The sequence below is a fragment of the Haliotis cracherodii genome, unplaced genomic scaffold, assembly GCF_022045235.1.
Source record: "Haliotis cracherodii isolate W230 unplaced genomic scaffold, xgHalCrac1.p SCAF_22, whole genome shotgun sequence".
Lineage (NCBI taxonomy): Eukaryota > Metazoa > Mollusca > Gastropoda > Lepetellida > Haliotidae > Haliotis > Haliotis cracherodii.
The window spans coordinates 767,155-794,314 of record NW_027266278.1 but is presented as its reverse complement, the minus strand read 5'-3'; the positions used below and the strand labels follow the sequence as shown (position 1 = coordinate 794,314).

General features: G+C 37.8%; 3 protein-coding genes across 3 annotated transcripts; 1 reads left to right on the top strand and 2 right to left on the bottom strand.

Moving 5' to 3' along the window:
• The first annotated feature begins 10,201 nt into the window (after window positions 1-10,201).
• On the top strand, window positions 10,202-14,237 carry LOC139471409 (uncharacterized). Its single transcript, XM_071253776.1, has 3 exons — window positions 10,202-10,327; window positions 10,648-10,795; window positions 11,386-14,237. The coding sequence occupies exons 1-3, from the start codon at window positions 10,220-10,222 to the stop codon at window positions 14,235-14,237; spliced, it is 3,108 nt and encodes a 1,035-aa protein (XP_071109877.1). The 5' UTR covers window positions 10,202-10,219.
• A 1,054-nt stretch (window positions 14,238-15,291) lies between these two features.
• LOC139471245 (bifunctional 3'-5' exonuclease/ATP-dependent helicase WRN-like) lies at window positions 15,292-19,590 on the bottom strand. Its single transcript, XM_071253542.1, has 5 exons — window positions 19,132-19,590; window positions 18,345-18,559; window positions 17,610-17,904; window positions 17,073-17,214; window positions 15,292-16,836 (listed from the first exon to the last, which is right to left on the bottom strand). The coding sequence occupies exons 1-5, from the start codon at window positions 19,237-19,239 to the stop codon at window positions 16,271-16,273; spliced, it is 1,326 nt and encodes a 441-aa protein (XP_071109643.1). The 5' UTR covers window positions 19,240-19,590; the 3' UTR covers window positions 15,292-16,270.
• A 1,910-nt stretch (window positions 19,591-21,500) lies between these two features.
• LOC139471408 (uncharacterized) lies at window positions 21,501-23,514 on the bottom strand. Its single transcript, XM_071253775.1, has 2 exons — window positions 22,519-23,514; window positions 21,501-22,040 (listed from the first exon to the last, which is right to left on the bottom strand). Exons 1-2 carry the CDS (start codon window positions 23,512-23,514, stop codon window positions 21,501-21,503), a joined length of 1,536 nt encoding a protein of 511 aa, XP_071109876.1.
• Window positions 23,515-27,160: the final 3,646 nt, after the last annotated feature.

The following is a 27,160-nucleotide window of genomic DNA, read 5'->3' as shown; positions in this document are numbered from 1 at the left end:
TCAAGCTATCATCAAGAGCTGAGCTGCATCATTGGGTCAGGCAATAATGCATTCGAAATTTCCCTATCATTTCTGCCTCCTCGACAAGTTTGACAAAGTATCACACTGTAACACATATATGGTCATCGTAATTTAGTGGATATGATAAGCCAACTCGGTTTCAGCTCCTTGTAAATTTAGAAAATTCTCGGTGACCACTCATGGTGTTCACCTAATCAGAGACATTGCAGATACATTCGTGCAATACCAGGCTGGTTATATAGATCATGCCAGCAAAAGGTTTGATGGGACTGGCTCAATCCATGCCATGGGCGAGATGGTGAGACGGAGGGTACGAAGAGTTAAGGTGGACTTGGATGATGTTAAAAAAATCAACAGTGTCAAACCATTCTCACAAAGAAATCCAAAGGCAGTGCTGGCGAACATTATCTATTCACCAATTGGTGACTTCTGTCTTGATGAAAAGAATAGCAAACTAGATAATTTGTGGAGTGCGCCACTTCTGTGTGTGTTGACCACTGTGTTCCGGTTGCATGCAGTTGCTCCATTCTGACATTCCATACCCCAGGAAGAGCTCTGAGATATTCTTGTCGATTATCAACGTGACACTAAGTGACAAATCCTGTGTCAGATCAATGCTGGAGTATATTTCCAAATATGCCAGACGACATGGAATCACGCCGGTTATTACAATCGACCAGCAACTTTGGTGAATTGCATACATGATCATCGAATCACGGCCAGCTGAGAGCCCCTTGCATCAAATAGCCCTGGTCTTGGGGGGATTCCATACTTAGATGAGTTTTGTGGGTACAGTTGGGAATCTGATGGCTGGATCTGGGTTAAAGGAGATCATCACTCAAGTATATTCAGAGGGTAGTACAGATCAGATGTTGTCCGGCAAATCTGTGTCACAAGCTGTGCAGGCTCATTTCTTGAGGAACCATTTCTGCAATGCTCTTATCGATCGTGTTTGATGGTTATTGTGGTGTTTTTTTACCAAGGATGAGACCCATCAGAGAAGAACTGGAAGTGAGATTCTGAAAATGAAGAAAAAGCCCTTTTGGCAAATGAAAGAAACAAACAGAAAATCATCACTCTGTTGGGGTCAAAAATCGAAAAAGGTGGGTTTTCAGATTAAACACTCATCCAGAGATGCTGACTATGACATTTCAATGTCTGCCTGTACATTGGCTCAAACACAGCCTGTGGTAGTGGTAGGGAATGACACCGACCTTCTCATCCTGTTGCAATATCACTTCAGACCCGATACCATGAAGCCATCTTTCTTCAGACAAGTACAAAGATCACTGACATCTTCATCCTACAGATGATCCTTGATCCTAATCTCAGCCATTCTTTGCTCTTTGTACATGCATTGTCAGGGACCGACTCAACATCGAGGCCATATGGCATAGGGATGGTCTCAGGAATATTCAAAGGTTTTTAATGGTGACAGGTGGAAACCATGCAGAAATCGAGCAAGCTGGTAATCAGGCACTTGCAATCCTCTGCGGCTGCATGCCTGGCTTGAAATTTGAATTCTGAACGTGTGACAAAATTCACTGAGAAGGTATGTATCAAGCTCAAATTACCTACCTCTTCGACACCTTCCACCGACATCAGATGCTGCCAGATTGCCCAGCCAACGAGTCTGACTCCAAGTGCAGACCTGGCTAGGCAACAATATGGATGCGACAGAATGGGGCTGGACGTTTCACAAGCGAGTGAGTGAGTGAGTGAGTTTGGTTTTACGCCGCTTTTAGCAATATTCCAGCAATGGGGACACCAGAAATGGGCTTCACACATTGTACCCAACTTTCACAAGAGCAACAAGGGCACTATATTGAAACCAATCACAAGGCACCAAGCTGTCACTCCTAAATTTCTGTTGAAAATAATCAAATACAATTGCACTGGAAAGTCTGATGAAAACACATGCTCATGCAGAAAAAAATTGTCTACAATGTACCTCAGCATGTGGACAATGCAAAGGGATGACATTTTCAAATGGACCAAGTCATGACTTCTCTGACATTACTGAATAATCGTCTCTTCATGTCCAGAATATGAGTGTGAATATAAAGACTGTCTTGAACTTTAGACATTTAAATTGATAGTAAGTTTGACTTGTAAACTGTAGTATTGCAGGGTTATTCCCTCTTTATAAGCCCATGTTAAGTATTTTGTAGTCCGATATGGAACAATTGCATTTTTTTCACATTTCGGGCAGCTGTAATTTATTTCTGTGTAAGATTTCACTTTAAAATTGTTAAATATATATTCCCCTGTCTTAATCTTATGAAGTTGATTATAAATAGAGTCATCATCCATGTTTAGATTTTGATTGATTCTTTTTTTTTTACTTTTTCGATTTTCGTTTGTATTGATGGCGGCCATCTTGGATTTGACCTATTTTGGGTGTTTCCCCAAGTCAAATTTTGGTAAACTATTTTTTTTTTTAAAGTAGACCTATCAAGGCAGTAAAATGTGTTAAAAAACATTTTCCGTCAATTTTGTTGAACCTTCATGAAAAATAAACCTTTAATTACCGGACTAGAAGGAGTTGCTCACATCTCGACGTATGGCTGCGATCCATTTCCTCCTGAGATGCTTGTCTTTAGGAAAATTGAAAAAAGACAATTCCGAAGAAACTGCTTTTCTCCGATCGCTCGTACAGAATGGGAACGTGAGCCATTACTTCCTGTGTGTTGACACTACCTGCATAAGCAGCGATGCTCTCCAAGCCTCGCTTTCAAACCGGAAGTACCGAAATATGAAAAAGGTCAATAGAGTTAGCTCCCTTAAATATTCCTTAGTAGTACTAGTAAAACAAATTCCAACATGAACCTATGCTTTTTATAAAACTCTACATACAAGGTCTTATTAGATCAGAAAAAAACTATTGTTGTAGCACTATACAAAAATGAGAACGCATTTAACGTTAATGGTTCGTTCTAAACTGCCTTTATCTTCAGAATAAAATACGTAAATTCAAATATATGAAATTAGTTGTAAAGAAATTAGTATATGACTATTTTAGGGTTGCAGAAACAGTAGACTGGTTCCCGGATCCTCCGCTTGGTGTCGCTGCACTTGGTGTCGCTGCACTTGTTCCGCTTTCCAATCAAAGGACCACCGGTATCGCCCACCATGAAACATCGTCTGCTACAACAAGATGGCGGCTCTCAAAATGCATTGGGCGAAGCTGGTGAGCTCTGGAAAATTGTAGTTTTCCCAGTAATGGAGGTGAGTATTGGTACCAACATAACGGCTATTGGATGTCAATGTATTCTTTGACTAATTTCGTGCTTTGACACGGCAGTGTTTTTGTTTTAAATGGAGGACGATGAATCTCTTATTAATTTACCTTTTGAACAGATTATCATTAAGTTCTTACGCAAGAAAATTTAAGTTTCTGAGAAATTCTGTATGAAACTGCCGTGTTGTCAACTATCAGTTGCATGAACTATTACATATGCACTTATATTCATAATTCATATGCTTGTCACTGTGTCTGGTAGTACAAAATTGTCATTTCTAGGCTACAACATGACACGGCCAAAATGTCAATGATAACACATAAAACTGAATTTTGACCGAAATAAAATCTAGAAATATTTTGTCAATAGCTTTCATGATTCCCGCATAAAAAAATTAAAGGCAATGAAAGCACGATTAAATATTTAGCTGCAAATACTTTATCGTGACAATAGTTACGAAACGGGAATCATTTGAACTGGGCTATGTATATGGTCAGATAATGGTCATGTACCCTAATTTCGTGGGTATATTTTTAAATTCCTGAGCATACTGAGGGACCATTTGATTTTGGTGGGGGTTGGGGTAGGGGATGGAGGTCTGGGTCTGGGATTTTGTTTGGAGACAAAATATATTATCAGCTACAGCTGAAATACCAGATATTCTAACTATGAGACAAGGCATGTTTTTATGTGCCTCTTGTATTTATGTATTCTTTGTAGCAGGCAATTTCTTTTTTCAACAGTTAGAGGCATGAATAGTTTTTTCAAGCATATTTCAGGGACAATTTATTTTATAAAATCCCAGCCCTCCCACCAGAATATCAAATGGTTGGTCCCTAATCTGCTGATTCCCTCAAAGAATTAACAATATAAACATGGTCAACAGATGAAAAAAATCAGGACAATGAATAAATGATCAAATGCTTCATATTTAATTGAAAATACATTAAAGATCTGCCCATATTTATACGTCAGGCTAGACTATTTTTTTTAAATTATTTGGAAATTTCTTTAAAGTAATATTTATTTTTATTTATCAATATTTAATCATTTTATCTGACTTCTAAAATGTGTCCATCTGATGATCATGTTAACCAATGCAATACAATATATAAAGAGTCAAATGAATAGGTTGCACTATTTCAACATGCAACAAGCCCTATGCAGGTACATATGATGTAATAATATCTTGTTGAATGCCTTTGTGAATATACTACATGTACAGTAACTGTAATGACATCTGTTGTCTCCAGATTAACAGCTGGGGTCACGTAAGGCCATAGACTGTTTCCTGGGTCCTCTGCTTGGTCTTGCTGCTGTTGCTCTGCTTTCCAAGGAATTAATGGACCGTTATCGCCCACCATAAAACATCTTCTGCTCAAACAAGATGGTGGCTGACAAAACACATTGGGCAAGGCTTGACAGCCTTGAAATATTGTAGTCTTCGCAGTAATAAGGTGAGTATTGGTACCCACATAATGGCTATTGGATGTCAATGTATTTTTTTACTAATTTCGTGCAAATATAGACATAGTAATATTTATTTTTATTGATTAATATTTAATCATTTGCTCGACTGCTCGAGACCTATTTTCCTGTCTGGAGTATCCACAGATTGAATATTGGTACAATGTATTAAGAAAACATAATATGAATGACCAAACCCCAAATACCTAAATCAAAGGAACAGTAAGGCGACACTTTTTTTATTTCTTGGTTTACGGATTTCAAACTCATTTCAAAAGTGAGGCAGGCCAATTAAAAAACCTGAATTTTGTCCTAAAAAGTTATGGTAAAAAAGGTATGAAAAAAAAATATCCTGGCGTAATAAAAGTAAAATAACTCAATTTTTCAAGAACATTTTATTATATCCCTTGTACTCAGCTTGTGCAGGGATGGCAACATAACAATATTCATGTCATGGGTGGAAATGCATGAAAGACGCTGCTATTTTGGCAGCAAATGCATGGGCAACGTTTAACTCTTTCAACACCAGCCAACCAGAAGATTACTGCTGTGACACCAAGTTCCCAGAGACTGTTGTGTGATAAATGAAACCAACATTTATCAATGAATTATCTGCTGAAATTAACATCTTTGCTACTACATGTTTGGCCATACACTATTTGAAAGGTCTAATTAATCCTATTGTTTATAAATATGAAAGTTATGTGTATTTTATTATTTAAATAATTCATGAACAACTAAATAAAGTTCGTTTTAAATAAATAATAATGTAAGCTAAAACATTCATAACGTCCAAATTTAGCGCAAATCTAAGGATTTTTTCGGCAAATATAAGAATTCATAAAATCCACTTACCTATTTCTTTTTAATTTTCATTTGTTTACGTTGAACATTACTTTAAAAAGAATTACAAATAATATCTGTCATCACCCATTTCCCGATGATAGTGGCTGTCCGCTCACTAACATGAGGAAATACCTCGGTTTTCAAAGCTTCGTATGAATAACACATACGTCCTGCCATGTCAGTAGACATTAAAAAACTTATATTGTTTCACCGACAAAATCTGCTACAAGGTTCGTGATTAGTCAAATTTAAGCACGTGACCTAAGGCAGCTAATCAAATTACAGCAAAGATAATTTTCAGTCTTTGGCGAAAGGTTTGTGTTAAATCATGTTATTCTGAACGTTTTAGCATGAAATCGCGATCTATATTAAAAATATGGAACTTTATGGATGCATAGAGCTAGGTTACGAGCTGTGACAAAGATTTCTTATGCATATATTTTGGCATTAAGATATCGTGTTCGAGCCGAGAAATCCAGGCGACGAAAGCCGAGATGTCATTTGACTTACGATATGCGATCGCACGAAAAGTTGGAAATAATAACTAAGATGTCAGTTTGGCAACTTTTATAGATACATTTTTGATGATTTTATTACTTTGTTATTAAAGACGTTTCAGCCCGTGAGGACCCGTTGTCGAAGTGTGTCCGAGAACTTTATTTTCAATAACATTGCGGGAAATAGTGTCAAGTGAATATATTTTTAATCTATAGATAAAAAAATGATAAAATCAAATGGAATAGGTATTTCAGACATTGTGAAATGTGATAGATTTAATAAATGAATGATATGACAAGTAGGTTAATATAATTATAAACTATTTTGACGTGGCTTGGACGGTTTACCATGCGGTGTGACTTGTGGCTTTGAACGGCCAACAGTGTTGAAATAGTTAAACTGGTCACCACTGCGCTTCGCGTTGACAAGCTTTGATGGTATAAAGAATGATCCCAGCAAGAAATATCAGAGTGACTTCCCTTTGCTTTAAAGCCCCACCCTGACTATAAATAGCCCGCAAGGTGGCGGTGTTTCAGTTTTGAACAATAACTGACAATGTAAACACAACCGAGTGTCCGGAGAGGTTTTTTGAAAACCATACGGGAACCAGATCACCATTGACCGTCAAACTTCGTATCAAATTGAATAACAAACCATGGATACAAAAAATGGCTCCATATCAAGATATAAGTAAATAAATTTTCTGTAGTTTTATCATAAAAAATCGAATCGATCGTGTTTGGCGTCTGCATCAATCACAGTGGGCGGAGCTTAATTACGTTAGCGCTATAAATAGCAAAGCACATGGTCATGTGTACATGTGACACATTTAATGCATTTGTGGTCAAAGTGTATTGTGTTGTATATTTTTACGGCAGAACATCAGTTTCGGTTAATGTAACAGTAAAGATACTTAAATACGAAATTGACGACGCGATTCTTTCAGTTCTATCCGAAAATTACAGATACTTGTTTAGTTTTGGTCATTTGCATTCAACAGTTAGATTTATGCCACACAATAATCAGTTTATATTCATAAAACGTAAATTATTACAGATTTTTCAACTAATGTTTAGGAAGGGGCCTAACTTGAAGCGCCAGAAGTTACGCCAATATTCCTCAGCTTGACTACAATAGATGAATATGTCACGTGTATCAAAATAACAATGCACATAAGCAACTGGTAAATGAGTAACGAAATATATTTCATGATTTGACCTATAGAAGGCGTATCCAGATAATATTGTACTTACGATAAACGAAAACTCCAATACACATATTCCAAGACAACTTTAATTATGAACTTCCTTCACTTTCACAGAATTTTCACACACAAAACTGAGTTTGATCATTAGATCCACACTTGTCCCATGTATTTTTGTTCGGGGTATTTGGATACACTTAGCGCACAAGTTTTAAAATACAATCTGGGATCCCTTTCCCGTTTTGTCCACACCAATCCTTCATCTGCTCAGAGACCATATAATATTATATGGTCTCTGATCTGCTGCAACGTTTAATTCCGTTTCTTCAAGTCCAAGTATCTACGATCTCTCCAAACACTTCGTCCAGAAGCAATGTGCTCGAATCGACGAATTTCTGCAACATGGTGGCCGCACCATTCCTTAACTTCGATTGCCTGTGCCGTGTCGCGCATGGTTGACAAAAGAAGGGCGAACATACATATTCGGCTTCATCTGGTTCCACAATGAAATCTAGCTGTGACACTGATTCACTAATCCCAAGAATCGTCACTGAATTTATCAAAGTTTCTGTTGCCCTTGCAAGGGCGGGAAGAGAGGCGCCATCTTGTCGATTCGTGTTGTGAATCGGAATGATGTCAACTTGAATTGGAACTTTCTCCACGATAAAGTCACCAATGTCATAATCGAATTGACATAAGGCTGCCTGATTATCTCGAACAATTCTTCGTCAAAGTAGGCTTCACATGAAAATCTTCTGTTGCTCATATTGAAGACAAGCGAAATTGCAAAGATCTTCACAGTTGTAAGCAGCAACTCGATGCGCTCATGGGGCGTGGTTGCTAGGAGATCGCGTGGTCAGAAATGCGAAAATAAAAAGTTTTAGAAAGTAATAAAAGAAATACCCAGTGCAATGAAAAAGTACCATCTAGGGGATATTTTTTAATTATAATATTCACGAAAAAAATAATATTTTCTAAAAATGCAAAATGATTTATTAATTTATCCCAAGGTCGTAACCCTGATCACATGGTGGGTATTTGGAAGAAATCTTTGCGATGACGCCGTGAATGAGGCCGTGTGTATTACATTGTTGAATTCAACTGCCCAGATATTCGTCATGAATGGAGAGAAAAATGTATCTGAGAGAAACATTGTTGCTTTGAGCTTCGAGACAAAACACGACTGCCAAAGTAGCAAGCGACCTGAATGTAAGTTTGATGAAAGTAATGATGAAACCCATTTTCACGCACATGACAGAACTAATGTGAACAAATATTTATCTGAACATCGTTTCGAAGTCTGTGAGGCTGTCCGTATTTGAATAATTTTATCCCCATACTGACGTGAAATAATATAATGTCTTCGTGTCTCAATTTTGCTGCGGCAGTGGAAAATTGCCCACCGATCTAATAAAAGAAATACTTCTACATCTACAACTGCACCGTCATAAAACCAGGTCAACTTTATCTTTGTTCCGTTGTTTATTAAAAATTCGTTTCCGACGCAAAGCGAATCGATCTACATCATAAATTAATTCATAGACTTGATTCTAGTATCAAGTGTTTTTTTAAAATGTCATAAAATTACTTACACAATTATTGAAAGACATTTTTTGATAAGTCATATATTTTATTTCGTCCGCCCGCTCTCTGATTAGTTGAGGCTTGAGGGGAGAAACACATACAAACAATATAGATGGCCGTATGCAAATGACACTTGGCATGCCAATCAAAAGGGATCTGGGTCACTCGGACCCGCCAAGTTTCACGGATCGAGTTACTTCGGCACGAAGAGCTTCATCGGACAAGTGAGACTTTGTCAAAATACATTGCTACTGGGCAATGAAAAAACGACAAGAAACTACTTTGATCAATTGAAAAATTTTTGACCAGGGTTTTTTACACGATCGTTGTCATCCAGATGAGGCAAGACGAACACAACGAAGAAAAACATTGTTGAAATCACCGATTGCCGTATATATTGTGAGAAATGCTATTTATAAACTGCAGATATACCGTACACCACAGGATAACGATTGGTGCCCCAACACATAGTATGTTTCTTGTTCATTTACACTGCTCATATGCATTACGACAAACATATTTCGTTGTAGTCTAGAAATCTAGAACTATAATTTGTGTGTTGGATAAATCGTGGACATTCACACGGTATCATTTTATGAAGATGTGAAGACGACATGGCAGGTAGGTTTTGAAACCAAAGATGAACGCGTTTGTTGAAAAGTCTTGGAATCGTTTGTTAGATATTTATATTACCATTAAAACTTACGTCCTTGTTGTCAAACGGCCCACGTGGGTGGGTGTTTACATGACGTCACCCGTTTACGCATTAACCAATGAAATCTATGTGTTTATGATGACGTCATATTGACCTGTCAGATCACTTGTATAAGCTCCGCCCACTAGAGTGCGGTAGTTACTACCGCAGATGGGGCTTTAAGCTCGACGAGGAAAAGAAATCTTTTTTTGTTTGAACTTTTTGTCGAAAAGATCGGCGGTAATAAAAAAAAGGGTAATTTTCATTTTTATTTTTTTTTAACATTTGGACTTTGAAAGAGCGGCGCATCCGTAAACCAACAAATAAAAAAAATGTCGCCTAAATATTTAGCTGCAAATACTTTATCGTGGCAACAGGAATCGTTTGAACTGTGCTTTTTATATATATTGTATCCAAATTTCATTGTTAAGCTAAATCCTGAAGTATTAAAAAACTTGCTGGAGCTGCACACTCCGATAGCCGAAGCCAGACTGAGGGGTATCGGCTCCATCATCCTAGCATTATTTCAGTCACTCATTCCAGATTGTGACGGACAGTGTCCTTTTGGTTTTGTAAATCATTCATTACCATGTAATCATTAGTTGTATTCAAACTGCAAACACATACATGTTTGTTTGTAGGAACTTGCATAAGAATGAAGTCATGACTGACCGTACCCCAAAAAGGACATGCAGGAAGGGTGTGCGACAATTGCATCCAACTGGGATAACACCCAAAAGAAAGAAAAAGAAACATCATATATTTTCTCAGGTAAAGAATGCTTTTGTTTGAATCTGACTTATTGAGTTATTGAGTGTCTATTTTTTAGCCTTAACACAAGAACGTATTTAAATGAATTATTAACCAAATAATCACAGAACCCATAACATAATCATTGATACAAAGTTTAGGTGGTATAGATTAAGACAAAGCAAACAGTATTGCCCATCCTGACAAGTTTTATATGAGACATTATTTATGATAAGTTTTGTTTGAAGCTGTTGACACAAATTCAGTATGAAACATACTGATGTTGCACCATTTGCCTAAATTTAGAATATTTGAAAAAAAGAATATATATTATTTTGCAGGAACCATGCCATAATGGGAGATGGACTAGAGATGAGGAGAAATTTTTGACACACTTTGTGGAGAGCAGGGGTGTGGAAAATATCAAATACAAAGACTGGAAGGACTGTGCCGATCAAATGAATACTGCCTTTCAACTTAACAGGACAGGTAAATACATCATTATCTTAAGCCATAAGTATGCTCAAGTTTTGGAAAGAGGAATAATATAGACACCAGTATTGTGAAGTTTTCTCCATTGCAAAGTGAGTATGTACTTGACTAAATGATCAGTATATACCCAGTTTAGAATTGATCACAAACACTCTGTTGCATGATGTGAGATGCAGTCAGGTGGTCAGATTCTTTGTTGGTGTGGTTTTCTGCTAATTTTACCAGGTGCTGAGAAACATAATTGTGTCTGTCTATGATGTAGCTGGACATATGATGACTTTTTGTTGTCTTTGGGTGCATGTTATTCTCGCTATATAAATATTTTATGTACTAAAAACAGTATACCGGTATTAACAATGATATCCTGGACTCTAGTATATTCAGAACACTGTGATCATGGTGATATAGCTGGAAATTTCAGTCAATCAGTCAATTGCTGACAATAAACAACAAATATATCATACTTGACTTATCTCTCTGGTAATTGTCTAACATGATAAGCATATTTTTATGTATTTTTAACATATAAAATTTGTGTGATGTCCTCTATGAACTGTAATAACTGTTATTCTTCACTTTTTCCACAGCTTCGTCATGCATGAATGCGTTCACCCGAAAATGCAGATTGAATCCACCATTTAAAAAGACCAGAGAAATGGGTGTACAGACTGATGCAACTTTTGGGCCTTTGATTGAAGTGACCTGGGCATGTAGCAGTCAGGCCCTTTATACCACTCATTCGCATTCCTTATTAAGATCTATGTTATCAAATGTATCAGTCAGTGAACCAGCCTCACCTGTTATACGCTCACAGACCTGCCATGTCTCTGATATACCGTCAACTGATGCCACACATAACTACTCGCAACCAGTTACAGTCAGTGAACCAGCCTCACCTGTTATACGCTCGCAGACCAGCCATGTCTCTGATATACCGTCAACTGATGCCACACATAACTACTCGCAACCAGTTACAGTCAGTGAACCAGCCTCACCTGTTATACGCTCACAGACCTGCCATGTCTCTGATATACCATCAACTGATGCCACACATAACTACTCGCAACCAGTTACAGTCAGTGAACCAGCCTCACCTGTTATACGCTTGCAGACCTGCCATGTCTCTGATATACCGTCAACTGATGCCATACATAACTACTCGCAACCAGTTACAGTCAGTGAACCAGCCTCACCTGTTATACGCACGCAGACCTGCCATGTCTCTGATATACCGTCAACTGATGCCACACATAACTACTCGCAACCAGTTACAGTCAGTGAACCAGCCTCACCTGTTATAAGCTCGCAGACCTGCCATGTCTCTGATATATCGTCAACTGCCGCTTTTCCATCAGTGCCCGAACATAACTACTCGCAACCTCTTACAGTCGTTGAACCAGCCTCACCAGTTGATTGTTGTTCAATTATGCTTGAGCATAACTACTCAAATCAAAAGAGGACCCAATTCTTATCAAAGAAAAAGATTAAAAGGCAGAAAAAAATGAGTCAACTGGCAGAATTTCTTTCCAACCCATCAAGAAATGATCCTGCAAGAGTATCTTTGACTCATCTGGTCAAACTCAAGCTTCTCCTTAACACAAGGAACCCAAGAATTATTGCGAGATATTTCATGAACACACCATCACTGAAAGATGCTTGCATCGATCTGCTTGCTGATTCTGTACAGGGCACACCTCTTTTGATGACTGGTAGGAAATACAATGCATCGGTACTTATGAAGAAAGATTTTGAAAGTCTGAAGTCATTTGTCATTGAAGACATTGTTGATGAATTTAGATTAAAATTTCCTGAACTTTTTCTTATGTTTCAACGTGTCATGCTTCCGAAGTCTAAGCAAAACTCAGCAGAGAACCAACAAGATATACTCCCTCGTCTTGCTATGATCTATTCAGTCATGCTGTTTACAAGAAATCCTGAACTATCAAGGTTTCAAAGGGTCATTGCTTCATGTCTACTTGACAACATATGTGATCAAAAAGTGTATGACCAGATGAACAAGCTTGGTGTAACAGTTTCCTATTGTCGAGCTTTGGAGGTTTTTAAGCAGGTTGGTGGCCATTTCAATGATGTCCTCATTGATGCTGTTCATTCTGGAAAGAGAATTCGATTAGTTGGCGACAATCTGAACTTCAGTGTGGATGTCAATCAGGAAAGATATGGGAAGCACAAACACATGGTACATATGTTTGCCTCAGCAGCTCTTATATCTGAACATTACTTTATGTCAAAACCAGGAATTCCAGAAATACCTCTTGCTCATCTCACAATCAACAATGTCTTACTATCTCAGGCAGAGTATTGTTTGCTTAGACACAGAGTAGTAAGCATCGTGGCACATACACTAAGCAAATATCTACCTCATTTAGGATTTGTGAAAGATTCTGTGCCTGTAACCTTAGCTGGGCCTGAGAGTCATCTTTTCTGTGACAAAACCAGAGTTGTCCCATTGACAGTACTGCCATATAATGAGCAATATTACCAGGACACTGTTAAAATCTTGGATTCATATGAAAATATCATTACTGATATTAATCAAGTGGCATGTCATCAAAAACAGATCCAAATTGGAGGAGATCAGCTAACACGAGAGCGCTTCTCAGGAGCAATGAAACTTCGACTTGGAAATCAAGATGCGAGAAATAGATTTGAGCATTTGAGTCCTACTACTTTTGAATTCTTCCATCTTGGGATGAACTTTCTAGAAAAACCTATCATTTGTGTCTTGTGGAATGAAGATGGTATTGCTGAGTTGGGAACTTTAAAATGTGGAGTTGAAAGAACTTTCAGGAATTCTTTTGACACCAATGTTATGAAGGCTTATGATTCAGATCGTGACTTCATTCTGTCATATACCAGAGCCTTAATTGTTGAGGCAGGAAAGCAGTTCTTTGGCATGATTGATCACAATAGTTATCCTACCATCAATATCCCACCCAGATTTAACAACCAACAGGAACAAAAAGACTGGGAATATGAAACCCTTGGAAAACCGATCGACAGATTCATATTTCCATGTTGGACTGGCAATGATGAAGAACCCATCGAAACACTCAGTGTTGGATCAGAATTTGTAGACATTGAACTTAGTAATGGATCAGTGCTTCATCTACCTGTTGGTGTGTACACAGAAACCCTGAAACAACATGAGCCTGATAAGGTAAATGACTATGCTCATTATGACATTGAGACAGGAACTATTTTTTACTTGTTTCTTGAGCTGATTGAGACCCCAGAACGTGATCAACTACTGGCTTTATTCAAAATGATGATGATGATAATGAGAAGAAGGAATCTGTTTGCCAAGTATCCTTTTGAAATCCTGAGAATGCTCATACAGCAGTATTCCCTGCTGCCACTGAGAGAAGCATGCCAGGTCCTACAATCATGTTTTGTAAACACGAAAGGTCAGGCAGACTAACACGTCCCAGCAGACTTACAGATGGAGTGGCTTGTGAGATAAGAAAAGAAGCATATAAAGCATATGTACTCAAACAAGACAGAAAGTAACATTATGTCCCGTTCATCCGCCCTGTCAGGGATTCATGACATTGCAGAACAGTTTGATAGAACTGTGTGCACAATTGTGAGAGCAAATGCACACAAAAGAACAAGTGCAGATGAAGATGAGCTCTGCATCATTGATGATCTAAGTTGAGCTCTGCATCATTGATGATCTAAGTTATGCCTTTTGAGCATCAAGAGGGTCGAGCCTACATAAAATTTCCTGATATACCAAAGTCACAGGTGAAAAATGTTGACAGCTACCAACTGAAGGCCTGGTTCAAAAAGAAAAAGAATGTAGTAACACTGTGACATGTCATTCATCATACATGAACGATGCACCATTGTTTGCTTCCTTGGCTGACTGTTAGACGGCTGTCAATTCTCACTTTGTTGGGTGACTAAATGCAAAATAAACTATGATGATTGCAAACATGTACAATGTTCCAATATGATATAATTCCATGTCTTATGAAATGACTTCTGATTACATTCATAACAATGTAGTCCATCGACCTAAAATGTATCTGTACTGATGATTAACGCTGGATTTGATATCATATACTGTTTACAGTCATCTGATATTTCATTACTTTTTGTAATAAGAAATCACAACAAAAAGTACAGAGAAGTATACAAAGTGTTTCCAAAAACACATCATCGGACCAATATAAGGTTAAAACTAATATACAGATGTTGAATGGTAGTAATGTTGAATTGAAAAATCTTCTTAGACTCATCTAAAAGTTGTCACATTTTCCATAATAAATTGTAAATTTAGCATGTTTATTAATCTTATTACCACCTAGCAGTAATATTAACAGTATCATGAATATTTCTTGACAAAATCAGACTTGTCAAACTCAAGGAGAAATACTGTGTCATGGCACTGTAGCTCAGTATGAAGTTAAAAGTTTTATAAGACTCAAAAGCTTTAATAATTGTTGCAAAGTTTTATTATCAAAGGCCTTGCAGTATTGAAGGAGATGTTAAAATCCTAATACAGAAAAAAACAGGTTGTGTCTAAATTTGTCACTGGTCAAAGCTAGACAGATACTCGTTACATGCCAAAAAATGTACATTGTAGTATGTTTTATTCCACAAAAACTTGATGCATGTCAAATGGTTGTGCAATAAACAGATATGATACATATATGTCTGCAGTGTTTTTTAATAATATTGGAATGCTGTGACGAAATTTTAGATACACAATAGATGGGATTATTCATATATATTTTCAGCTTCATAGGCCTATACTTTCAGAGGATATCTAAGAAGTATAGTGACAGATAGAACGGATGGGTGAGCTAAAAATGTTTGAGTAATGGCCATTGATAGTTTTTGAAATATGGCTGGCATTTTGGCCATTTTAGAAGCCGGATTAGAACCTCTTGGACAAATTCAGGTGTCTTCATTATTGAGAAGAAGCACATAATTGGATTGTTTGTTTATTGTTTAATGCCGCACTCAGCAATATTCCAGTTACATGACAACGGTCTAAATGATCGAGTCCAGATCGATCCACACTATTGGGATAGATGACCTGCATCAACCAAGTCAGCAAGCCTGACCACCTGATCCCGTTAGTCACCTCTTAAGACAAGCATAGTCGCCTTTTACGAGAGGCACATGAAGTTACATTTGCACTGATCAGAGGATTTCTGATGAGATGATGTCTACAGTGCCCACAGTGAACTTTGGGAGAATTAGCGTAAGACCATGATCAAAGTACACAAGTCAAATCAAGGTCAAAATCACAATTGAGCCTCTTGAAAACACATGTTGGCTTAACAGAGATGATGTTTACAGATGTTCTACACGCCCTTTGAGTTTTGTTCAGGTGAGCTAAATATGAAGTTTGAAGGAGCACCTTAATCATAGGCTTATGGCTAATTATCTCTCAGCTCAGGGATGCAAAAGTAGAGATGTAGCACAATACAGTTTACTGTTTCAGTCGGACAGATCCAGAGACATAACTTTGGAAAGTATGGCTGATATGTTTGTTGCAAATGTCATGTCTACATCCGGAAAATTCTCCTTAAGAAGGGATACATCTGTGTAAGTATTAATGTCTTTGGTGATGACACCAATCAGTTTATCTGACAAACCTGTTGATAAACTGGGGATACATATTTCTGTGACTAAAGAATTCTCAGCAGCAAAGTAACTGGCAAGCATTGATCTAGCAGCTTGAATTCTTATTTTACTGACTGGCTTTTTCCCCACATGCTTAGTTCCTGTTTTGCTGGAATTGAAATTTGACTTTGATTGGTGACATTCTGAACAAGTGCATAATTTGCGACAGTTGTCACAGCAATAATGCTTGTTTTCTCTAGCAAGGTCAAAGCCAAAGTATCTTGTGAGATATTCCCTTCGGCAAGACTTCAATAAGCAATATTGTCGCATTGCATCATCCAGGTGTTCATTGTTGGCAGCGATGTCAGACTTGTTGAAGTATAAGGTAGCTGAGGACTGCAGTCCATCTCGACCACCCCGTCCTATTTCTTGTGTGTATGCTGAAAATTAGACAAACATGTATTTTTAAAACACACCATTGGTTCCAAATGATATTTTCAGCATCAAATAATGACTGAACAAAAAACACAATTATGTTCAACTGTTTAAAGTTTTGTCTTCTTTCCAAGTAATTAAAAATAATTATGCCATCAATTAAATGTCCCAATTTTGTTTGTAGCAAATATTTTTCTCTACAAAACATTGTATCATGCTAGTTAAACTTTGTAGAACTTACTCTCAATGGTATTAGGTGGACCAACATGAATAATGGAATGAACATTTGGGGAATCAGCACCCATGCCATAAGCTTCAGTTGCCAGTAGCAATCGAACTTGACCATCAGGTTTTTTCATCTGCTGTGTGATTAATGACTTCATCTGAAAGCATATAATTTACAGTGAGTAAATATAGTGGAATGAAATGTTTCTGAAGGATAATATCATCTCATGTAAATTTGTATGGGAGTGTCGGGGTTCCTCACACCATCTCACTCTACCCCCTGTTGAAGACATCACCTAAGAAGATATTTCCAGATAACCAATTCTCTTGATGTTTTTGTGTTATAAAGTTTAACAAGATAAGAAGCAAATCAATATTCTTTGTATCTTACATCATAATATGTTCTCAAGATTTTAGACTGAGCAATAATCAGATTTGATGTATTTTCTTAGAGGTTAAATGTTTATACTGTTACCATTGTTGACCAAACTGTAAATCTGTAAATAGCTACAGGGTTCAAACTACCAGTACTACCTGTGCTGTTTTTACTTACCTCCTGTGTCTGGGGAGCATGATATTGGGCAATGAAGCATTTAAGAGATGCTTCAACAGATCCTTGCTCAGTTTCTTGATTTTCTTGGTTAAGTAGAAGAGACCTTGTAATGGCCCGATGGTGGATGTGCCCACACCATTTCAGAGGAAGGTATATGATGGTTCTGTCAAAATGTATTCCATCAGTTCTCGAAGTAAGAAGAACTGGATCTAGCACTGTTTCATATGAAGTTTCCACAGAGTGACCACTGCCAGGGGATGGAGGTCTTACTTTAACTTCTAGATAAATGTTAGGCCTGTAAATTATATCGGAATGTCATTAAAACGTTGACTAAAGGGAAGATTCAAATTGTTAATGTCAGATAAATAAAAACTTCATTCCTTGACCCTAAAACTTGCATTTGATTTTCAGACAGAAAAACACACAAATCATATTACCATTACAATAATAATAATTTAAAACATTGAATAAAACAACTTTTACCATGAATTATGCTCGTTAATATGGATTCATGTTGTTCTATAATAAGGGTATGATAATACCAACGGATGGAAGACAGTACATCTGCAGTCAAACTTTGCAACTTCGACATTACATAAATATTTTTATAATATTGTACCAGTATATAGCCTTCATTCTTGTAAATTACATACACAAACTGGTCTAATCAAGACAAAAAAAGTTTCAAAAGGTGTTGTAACAACTTAATGACTTAATTTAAAAAAACACCTTCACCTGTCAGGAGTTTCAGCTACAATTAGAGGATTCACCATGCACAAAGCCTGTTGAATTTCATGCAGAACTTTAATGGTAGCTGTAGCTGTTAAAGCCAGCATGCGGGCCTGTGGGAGGATTGCACGTAAATCCCCTACTTTGAGAAAGGCTGGTCGAAAGTTAGGCTTCCCCCATGATATGACACAATGCGCCTCATCAACAATAATGTGACTGATCTGAAATTTGAACATGGGGTGAGGATAATAGGACACAGTACACCAAGACATGTTAATTTATAGAAAACATTTAACAAAATGTGCAATAAAATAACAACAACAAGGCGATTTTGGTCTTCCCTTACGACCATATCAAAGTCAAAGAAAATTAAGCCTCCTGACCACGTCAAGGTATCGGCCTTTCAGGAGGTTTAAATAGCACTGATTTCAAAACATGAAACATTTAATGTCTACCAATAGCTTGTTTGATGAACAGTTACAATAATAATCATAACAATATTTTCATAGAATTCACAAAGACAATATCATGACCATTTCGATGGGCTATGCAACACATTTTCTTTATTTCAATGTGATTCTATGCATAATTGTCAAGTTTTGGATCATGTTTCAATAATTCATCAAGTGTTCAATCAGCATGTTCAGGTTATAATGGACCCTAAATATGTGTCCATGGTTATATGAAAACACTAACGACATACAACATGCATCAGGAAATCGACCTAGATTTCTGTAGGTGACATATATCGTAACAATCTCTGCTTTGAGTTTTGAGCTGACTTCTAACTTACCTTTGATGATATGTCTTCTGACATTAGAAATCGTTTAACAGCCACACTACACAGGTGCTCTGGGTGACCCAAAATGAAGTTAACACAGCCACTCTTTACTCGCTTCATTTTCTTCTCCGACTCTGCAGATCCCGAACACCCATTAGATAGATAATCAACATCTTCATGATTAATTATTACACTGCGGTCTCCGAGGCGATTGTGTTGCTCTTCGAGAATCGCGTTTAGTGGATTCACAACCACAACAGTGCTGGCGGAATCGTTCAAATACGGTAGGCATTGTATTACAACAGTTTTGCCGTAACCAGTCGGTAGAACACCTAAAACATCCCTTGATTCACATGCCAAAATAGCATCACGTTGTTTAGCCTTAATTCGAAAACTTTACAAGAATGGTACCTGTTCACCCGATCCCAAATATTTGCTATTTCTATGTCACTGTTGACAGACGACACATTAGTCGCCATCTTGTCTTGACTATGTTTCTGTCTATACAGTGATCGTAAGTTTGATTACTTTTAGATATATTTTTGTTGATTTTATTTATCACTTTGTATAATATATTTAAAGATTTGTTTAAAACGTCTTTATTTTGCTCTTTGATGTGGACCCGTTGTCGAAATGTGTGTCCGAGAATTTTATTTTCAATCGTGAATAATTTTTTAATTTATCGATTAAAAATGATAAATTGAAATGGAATACGTATTTCAGACATTGTGAAATGTGACAGATTTAATAAATGAATGATATTACAGGTAGATCTAGGTCCATAAAAATATATACTATTTTGATGTGACGTGAGATAAACAACATATTGATGATTTGAGATTTTCCGAGCTCGCGCCTCGGCCTCGGTTAAACGGCTCATCGTCTATAACGCCCCCCAATTATTTGGACCCCATTGGTAGCGTTATAGCGAGCGATCACTGTATAACAAGCAAGGGCGCTAAACCAGAGGCGTGTTCAGGAGGGCGGGCTAGACTAAAATCTAGTCTCTGAAATGAACATATCGTACATAAAAACAGTTGTTCAGTTATCTTAATAAAAATATAGAGCGGGTGGGGCAGTACTCGGACACTTAACGTTCCTAACGGCATGCAAGTTGAACCAAAGTACCTATTGACTTTCTTTCATCGTATATGTGAAGGGAGGTAACTGCTGTGGTGATTATACTCGGTAGTGGTTGTGTTCGTGCGCTTGTTTCAGCAAATACTTATGATATTTACTCGACGACTACTTCGGTAGTAATCGGACGCCTGCGGTTGAAGTCGGACACCCTTGCGGCAGTACCCGGACACTTTAAGAATTTTTAAAAAATGTCTTAACCGAATATAACATAATTACAATTGTGTTTTTTTTTTACTGTGTCAATGAGAACATCAAAATAATAGCAACATAAATACAACTTCATTGGCTTATCTTCTCATTTTGGCATCACTGTACACAGATACATGTGTTGTTTTTATACTGACATTAGGTTTCACTAAACCCAAACGCTGTCACCATCGAATCCTGTTTCATTCAGTCTTTCTATTATTTTGAATAAAGTACGACGTTGTGGCTTGATACGCAATAAATAAAAACAGTCTAGTTTTGGGCCCCCACCCCTAACAGGCCCGCTGTGAGTAATTCTACCAGTAAAGAACGGTGTCACATTTAAAACGCAACCTTCCGTCATCAAAGGAGTGAGTACTCCTGACAACTGTAAGGGAACTCTGCCGACGACGCGGCCAGCTATGTCCCGTAAAACCTGTCTATTGGGTGGGGGCCGGACTTCCAGATCTAAACTACGAAAATGTATGTCAGCTTCATCGGGAATACTAATTTTGAGAGCGTTTACGTCATAGATGTTGTCTGGTTCCTGATTCATCTTCAGTGCCATAAATGGTAACGGCTTCACATGATACACATGGTACCTATGAAGAAAGAAAATATAATATGAGAAGTGGCAACATTCGCTAAATAATCTTCCGTTGTTAATTAGGTGCAAAGTCTATCATTAACCTGGTACTTCATAGTTGTCATATATTTCCCGAAACTTATACTCATAGAAATAAACCAGTACATCAAATGAATATAGTTTCATGTTTAATATTACCCAGTTATTGACGAAAATATTGCGATGGGTTTCGTGCTATGGTGATAGCTGACAGCACTGGTGTCTATACCCCACCCTGGTGGTCCAGAGTATGCATGAATCTCGTGGAAAAGGGCGTCAAAGGGATATTCCATTTTTCTGTTAAAATATGAAAAATATGTTCATTTTTTGTACATTTTAATGTGAAATGAACACTGATTTCACTTCTTTAAAAAAAGCAAACTGTGCCAACAATAACATTCACATTGCAGGGAAACGGGTTTTTTCCCTCTCAGCTACAAGTGTCACACGTGAAGGGAAGGTCGGCGAGTTGTTGATGTGTTAATGTCTGGTATCCCAGGCAATTCTTGTGGAACCATTTGGTACAATTAAGACATCCCACCCAGTCATCATTTGCCGCCAAATCCCGACCCAAACAAAGGTGACAAAAATCCCGGAGGGAATCATCGGAAAAATCGATGTCGTCGTCGTCGTCGTATTCGTCGTCATCCATGTAGGGAATCTCGGATTCAGAGAGATCTTCGTCACTGTCTAGTGTTGCTTTGCTTTTCTTTTCTATTTGTTTTAAGAGTTTGTATGCCTTTTTCTCGTCTTCTTGCTTTCTCTTTTGCACACGCTTCTCTTCCCGCTCTTTTTCTCTTAGGGCTTTCCGGGCTGCTTTCTCTTCTTCTCGTTTAAGCTTTATTTCCTCTCTCATTCGCTTTCTGCTTTCTTTCATCTGTTTCTCTTCCTCTGCCTTTCTCTTCTTTTCAAGGAGAAGTTCCCTGATGTCTTCTCCTGAGGCAGATTTGGGTAACACTGTAGGTTTATACTTTTGGGTACGGCTCCGTACTTTAGGGAGAACTAAATTTTGTCAAATGCGTCACTGGAAGATGTGTGGGCTGTGGCTGATGTAGAATGTAAGACGAGGTGTGAAGTGTCTGTTTGGGGTGTTGTGCTATGTGCAGTTTGTGATTGTACTGGTGCATGAGGGTCTGTATGGGGTGATGGCAGAGTTGTTTGTACGGCTGGTGAGGATGCATATTCTGGTGATGTTAGTGTAGCGGAAGGTTGGGATGGGGTGTCTGCTGGGGGTGCAAATGTGAATGTTCTGACTGTGGATGGGGTTACAGGGGTTGACTGAAGGACTGGTTTGCATGGTTCAAAGATGGTGCTGGGTTTTAATTTCTGATTATCGGTAACCTTACCAGGATTGAGCGGAAACAGCCCTGATTCGAGGAAACCCCTCTTCGCATTTTCTGTTGTAGCTGCCCTTACCCAAGCAGTTTTAAATACACTGGCAAAGGTACATTTCCTAACACATTCGCCGATGAAATCTGAAAATCTCGGACAGATTGGCGCCATGCATGTTTGAGTGGACTGAACAAGCTCAGGTCCAATGGCTGTATAACATGTGATGCGTGTGATGGGAGACAGTACAGGACGATGTTGTTCTCCACACAAACAGTGCACGCTTCAAGGGTAAGGTGCGTTGAATGACCGTCCAGAAACAGAATTATTGGTTTCTTGATTGCCTGTTTATCGACATGGGGAATGAAACAAGTTTTAAGCCAAGAAACAAATAGTTCTGCGTCCATCCAGCCATTCTCGGTTCGCCCTAGAACCGCCTCCTTAAAACCATCTAGGGGGTTGTATTTGAACCTGCTGCCGGGAAAGACGATCATGGGGGGAGTGTAGTCACCTGAAGCACTTGCACAAGCAAGAACTGTTATCTGGCTCTTGTCTGAGGCCGAGAAGTTATAAACTGTCTGGGATCCTCGTTCGGCCAGAACCCTACCACTCTTTGGACACATGGGGAAACCCGACTCATCAGCATTATACAGCCTTGATGGGTCATGCAAGATGTCTGAATCAGTTTTGTCAGCGATGTAGGTTGTGAAGGTATCAAACCAATCAGCAATTTTTTGTTGTGATACCATAGCACGTTCTTTTGAAAGTTGTGTTGGTGTTCTTACTGATATTGTAGGGTTTCGTTTTAAGAAAGCCCTAAACCAATCCCTACCAGGTCTGTCATCAGTAAAAGGATTCTCCCTACCATCTAATTTGATTATTTTCTGGACCGTGTCTAACAGTTCGTCCCTTGTCCGGCCGTACCCTATACTCGACATGTGTATAGCCCAATCTGAAAGATGTCTTTCCTCGTCTTTTGATAAGATGGGTGAAGGACCTTTGCGGTAAACAAGAGGTACTTTATTTGAGAGTTTGTCATGCAGAGTACTTTTTGGTATACCAAAAGCGACGGCAGCTTTGCGTGCAGACATCTGCTTGGCGTTAACAGCATCCATAGCCCGCTTTAAGTTTTCAATTGAATAGGCAGGCTTTCCTCCTCGAACGCTCATTTTAGCAAATCTACACAGACGGTCCTACAATATAATTAGAACTAGTCAATGGAACTATCATATCCATATACTGAAGAATAACGGGAATGTTACTGATACGTAATAACTTCTGTTATCAGATTAGAATGAATGAGGGTACTGATGGGTGACACGTAACAAACGTTCAGTTTCATCGCAAAAGTAAAATATGACTGATGAACGACACTGAGATAACGTCTTTTTATGAGATTGGCAGTTACAGAATGTTTACACTAAAAGCATGCAACTGACATACTGTACGTATTAACCCCCTGAATAACACCCCCAAAGACAAAGTCACGTGCACCACACCACCCCATCCCCAATCAGAACCCTCTTAAAGTATGTCACTGGCGATCGAAAAAAACCCTATTTTTTCATTTTGCATTTTCTTAATAGCTTTTTTTCAATTATTTTTATTTAAAAAAATTCTGATATGTATTTCCAAATTTTATTTGTCGACTGTCCGAGTACTGCCTTCCCACGTAATTTCTCCGAGGTAGTAGTCGGACACAGCTTAATTAGGTTATTTTTAGAATTTTCGCGCCAAACGTTTCCATGTTGGCATGGTCGATTCACAAGAAGTCGCCAAAAACAGAAAAAGCAGACCAGAAACTAGTCGTGCGGAAGCTATAACCTTATGATCAGAAACTACAATGCATTGCCAAAACGCAACAAAATGCGTGGGCGACATGGTCACGTGGGAAAACATGCACACGAGCTTTTATCGTGAGTGTTACCAGTAGCAGACGAATCTTTTCTGACGTCAGGGAGGAAGAGGAAGAAGCCTGCGTGAAAATTATGCGCATCAGTACTTTTGTTTATTGTGTACACGTGTTAATTTGCTGGGTTTCCGGGTACTGCCACTGTCCGAGTATTGCCCCACCCGCTCTAATAAAAAGGAGCCCAGTGACTCTCTTCATTTTCAGATACTGGAGTGATCTAGACTTGCCAAACACTATAGACTTGCATGGGCTGTATTTGATATAAATTTTTTATCAGGGTCTTAAGACAGACTAGAGGGCGGGCGCTCGCGATATTACGCGAGCGCCCGCTGTTGAACACGGCTGGCCGCACGAGCGCACGCGTGTACTCGCGATCAAGCGCGGAAGGTAGTTCGCCTAGTCATTCAAGATGGCGTCCAACATTGTGCAAATGATGGAACTGTGCCTAACAAACGGAGATAATACAAAATTGTACACACTGTTTGTCCATCCAGGTGTACACAAGCGATGTTCTCAAGGTAAGGACAATTTTACAGCTTACTCTAGTGTCAGAAACGCTCTGTAGAGGTAGCATTTGCTGCAACAGTATCTGTTTGCTGTAGACTTTACTGTGTCAGTAGACGAGTGAACAGAATAGACAAACTGGGGAGAATGTACAATAACGCAACATGCTTTTAGTTTCAGTGTTTTCTCTATTAGATCATATAGGCCTACACGCTTTGAATTTACACCTATACTCATAGAAATAGTCTATGTGTGTGAGTGTGTATGTGTGACGACCATTCTGTCGTTCAGGCTTTGCACGAATACTGAAGATCCTATATTTATATAGATAGTATATTGATCGATGGACACTGTAAATAGCCAAAATCGAACAGTGTTTTTATAAAATATTCTCAAGTCAATAAATTTTTGCGACATAATTATTTCATGTATGTGCTCGCAGCTAATTATATGAACGGTTCAAACTTATGCTTAAATGCCAAATGTGAAAGTAAACACTGCCACATGAATACCCACCATTTGAGGTGGCCAAGATGTGGGTGTATTGTTTTGCTTATTAAGAGAACTGATCCAAAAATATTATAGCAAACGCGATGAGTCAAAGTTTTATTGTGAAAGATTATTTTAGAATGTTAAGATGCATCTGCTTAGAGCAAATTAAAACTTTGGTGTTAATCATAATCACTCTTATACTTATGCATGTAATGTATACTTAATACTTATGGAGCATGTATTGATTGCGCATAAATTCAACTACTGTCAACCATGTCACTGAAGGAGACAACTCACGTGCAAATCAAAGAATAGGCAATGGAATAGCATTGACGGTGTGTGTAATGTCAGTCTGTCCACACTGGGGTCTGCAACATCTCAAATAGCCTTTAATAGTATTAGGATATCAGGATCTGTCATGGAAATAAATACTTTCATCTATACTTGTATGCTGAATAATAGTAATAAGAATAATAATACCTTTCCCTATTTTCTGTTAAACCAAAGTCCTTTAGATTATATTGGGAAAGAGATTATGTTGCTTTATGGCATAAGTCTCATTAGATTGTCCAAATCCAAATTTTGAAATTCATCTGTGGGCAACAAATGTAACTTTATTTGCAAAACACATTAAATCAATGCTGGAGATCTGCACCTTCTAATGGCCGAAACAAGACAGATGAGTATCAGGTTCATCGCCCTGTACAGTAAGTGCACTGTTAGAGCTCCATGCATTTTTTATTTTAGCAAGTGTGAAAGGTTCACACATCTGTTATTTCAAGAAGTGTGATGGGTTCACATGTGTATTCATTCATTCAATAGTGTGAAAGGTTCACACATTTAATTTCATCACAAGTATGATGGGTTCATACTTTGATGTTCATAATAACTAAGTGTATATTGAAATTAGATGTAATGAAGCTTTTGAATGGTATGCATGTATTTTTATTTTGTAATGCAATTTACTTTCTTGTGTTAATATAATTCTTAATCTCATTGTTTCATGTCTTCTAACAACAAATTACTTTACTTGGAATACAAATATTATTTTTTATAATTTTAGTATTTATGTTTTCATGTTACTTTTGCATCTTTACTGAATATAATGATTTATATGTTGCACTTTATATAGTATCAAGAATCTCCTTAAATTTGTTATGTGAGCTCTTCCATAAGTATTCTGAGAAAGAAGATAAATGGATAGATTAATAAATATCACATAGCATGCAGTTTGGTACCATGTATTAAAAAGTATGTAGATTTTAATATTTTATCTAGACTTTGTTTTCACTATCACTCACATCTGAAATAAGTATGTTTATGAGATGATAATAATAGTGATTATAATCAAAATATGAATATGTTTCTGCATTTGTGTTGAAATCTAGTGCGGTTAGGATATCTAAAGCATTGTAAGAGAGATTATCTTGCTATCTTGCTGGCATGTCTCTTTAGTTTTATCTGAATCAAATTTTAAATTACGAGCACATATTCGGAATTGAGATTCATATGTGGTCAGGAATTGTAACCTAGCATGAGGAAGATACCGAGATATTTGCAAAACACATTAAAACATTGCAGGAGCTCTGCACTTTCTGATGGCCGGAACAAGACCAGGGAGTATCAGGTTCATTGCCCTTTACAGTGAGTGTCCTTTTAAATTTGCATACATCTATTATTTTAGCAAGTGTGATGGGTTAACACATCTATTATTTCAAGAAGTGTGAAAGGTTCACACATTTAATTTCATCACAAGTATGATGGGTTCATACTTTGATGTTCATAATAACAAAGTGTATATTGAACTTAGATGTAATGAAGCTTTTGAATGGTAGTCTGAAAGAGTATTCTTT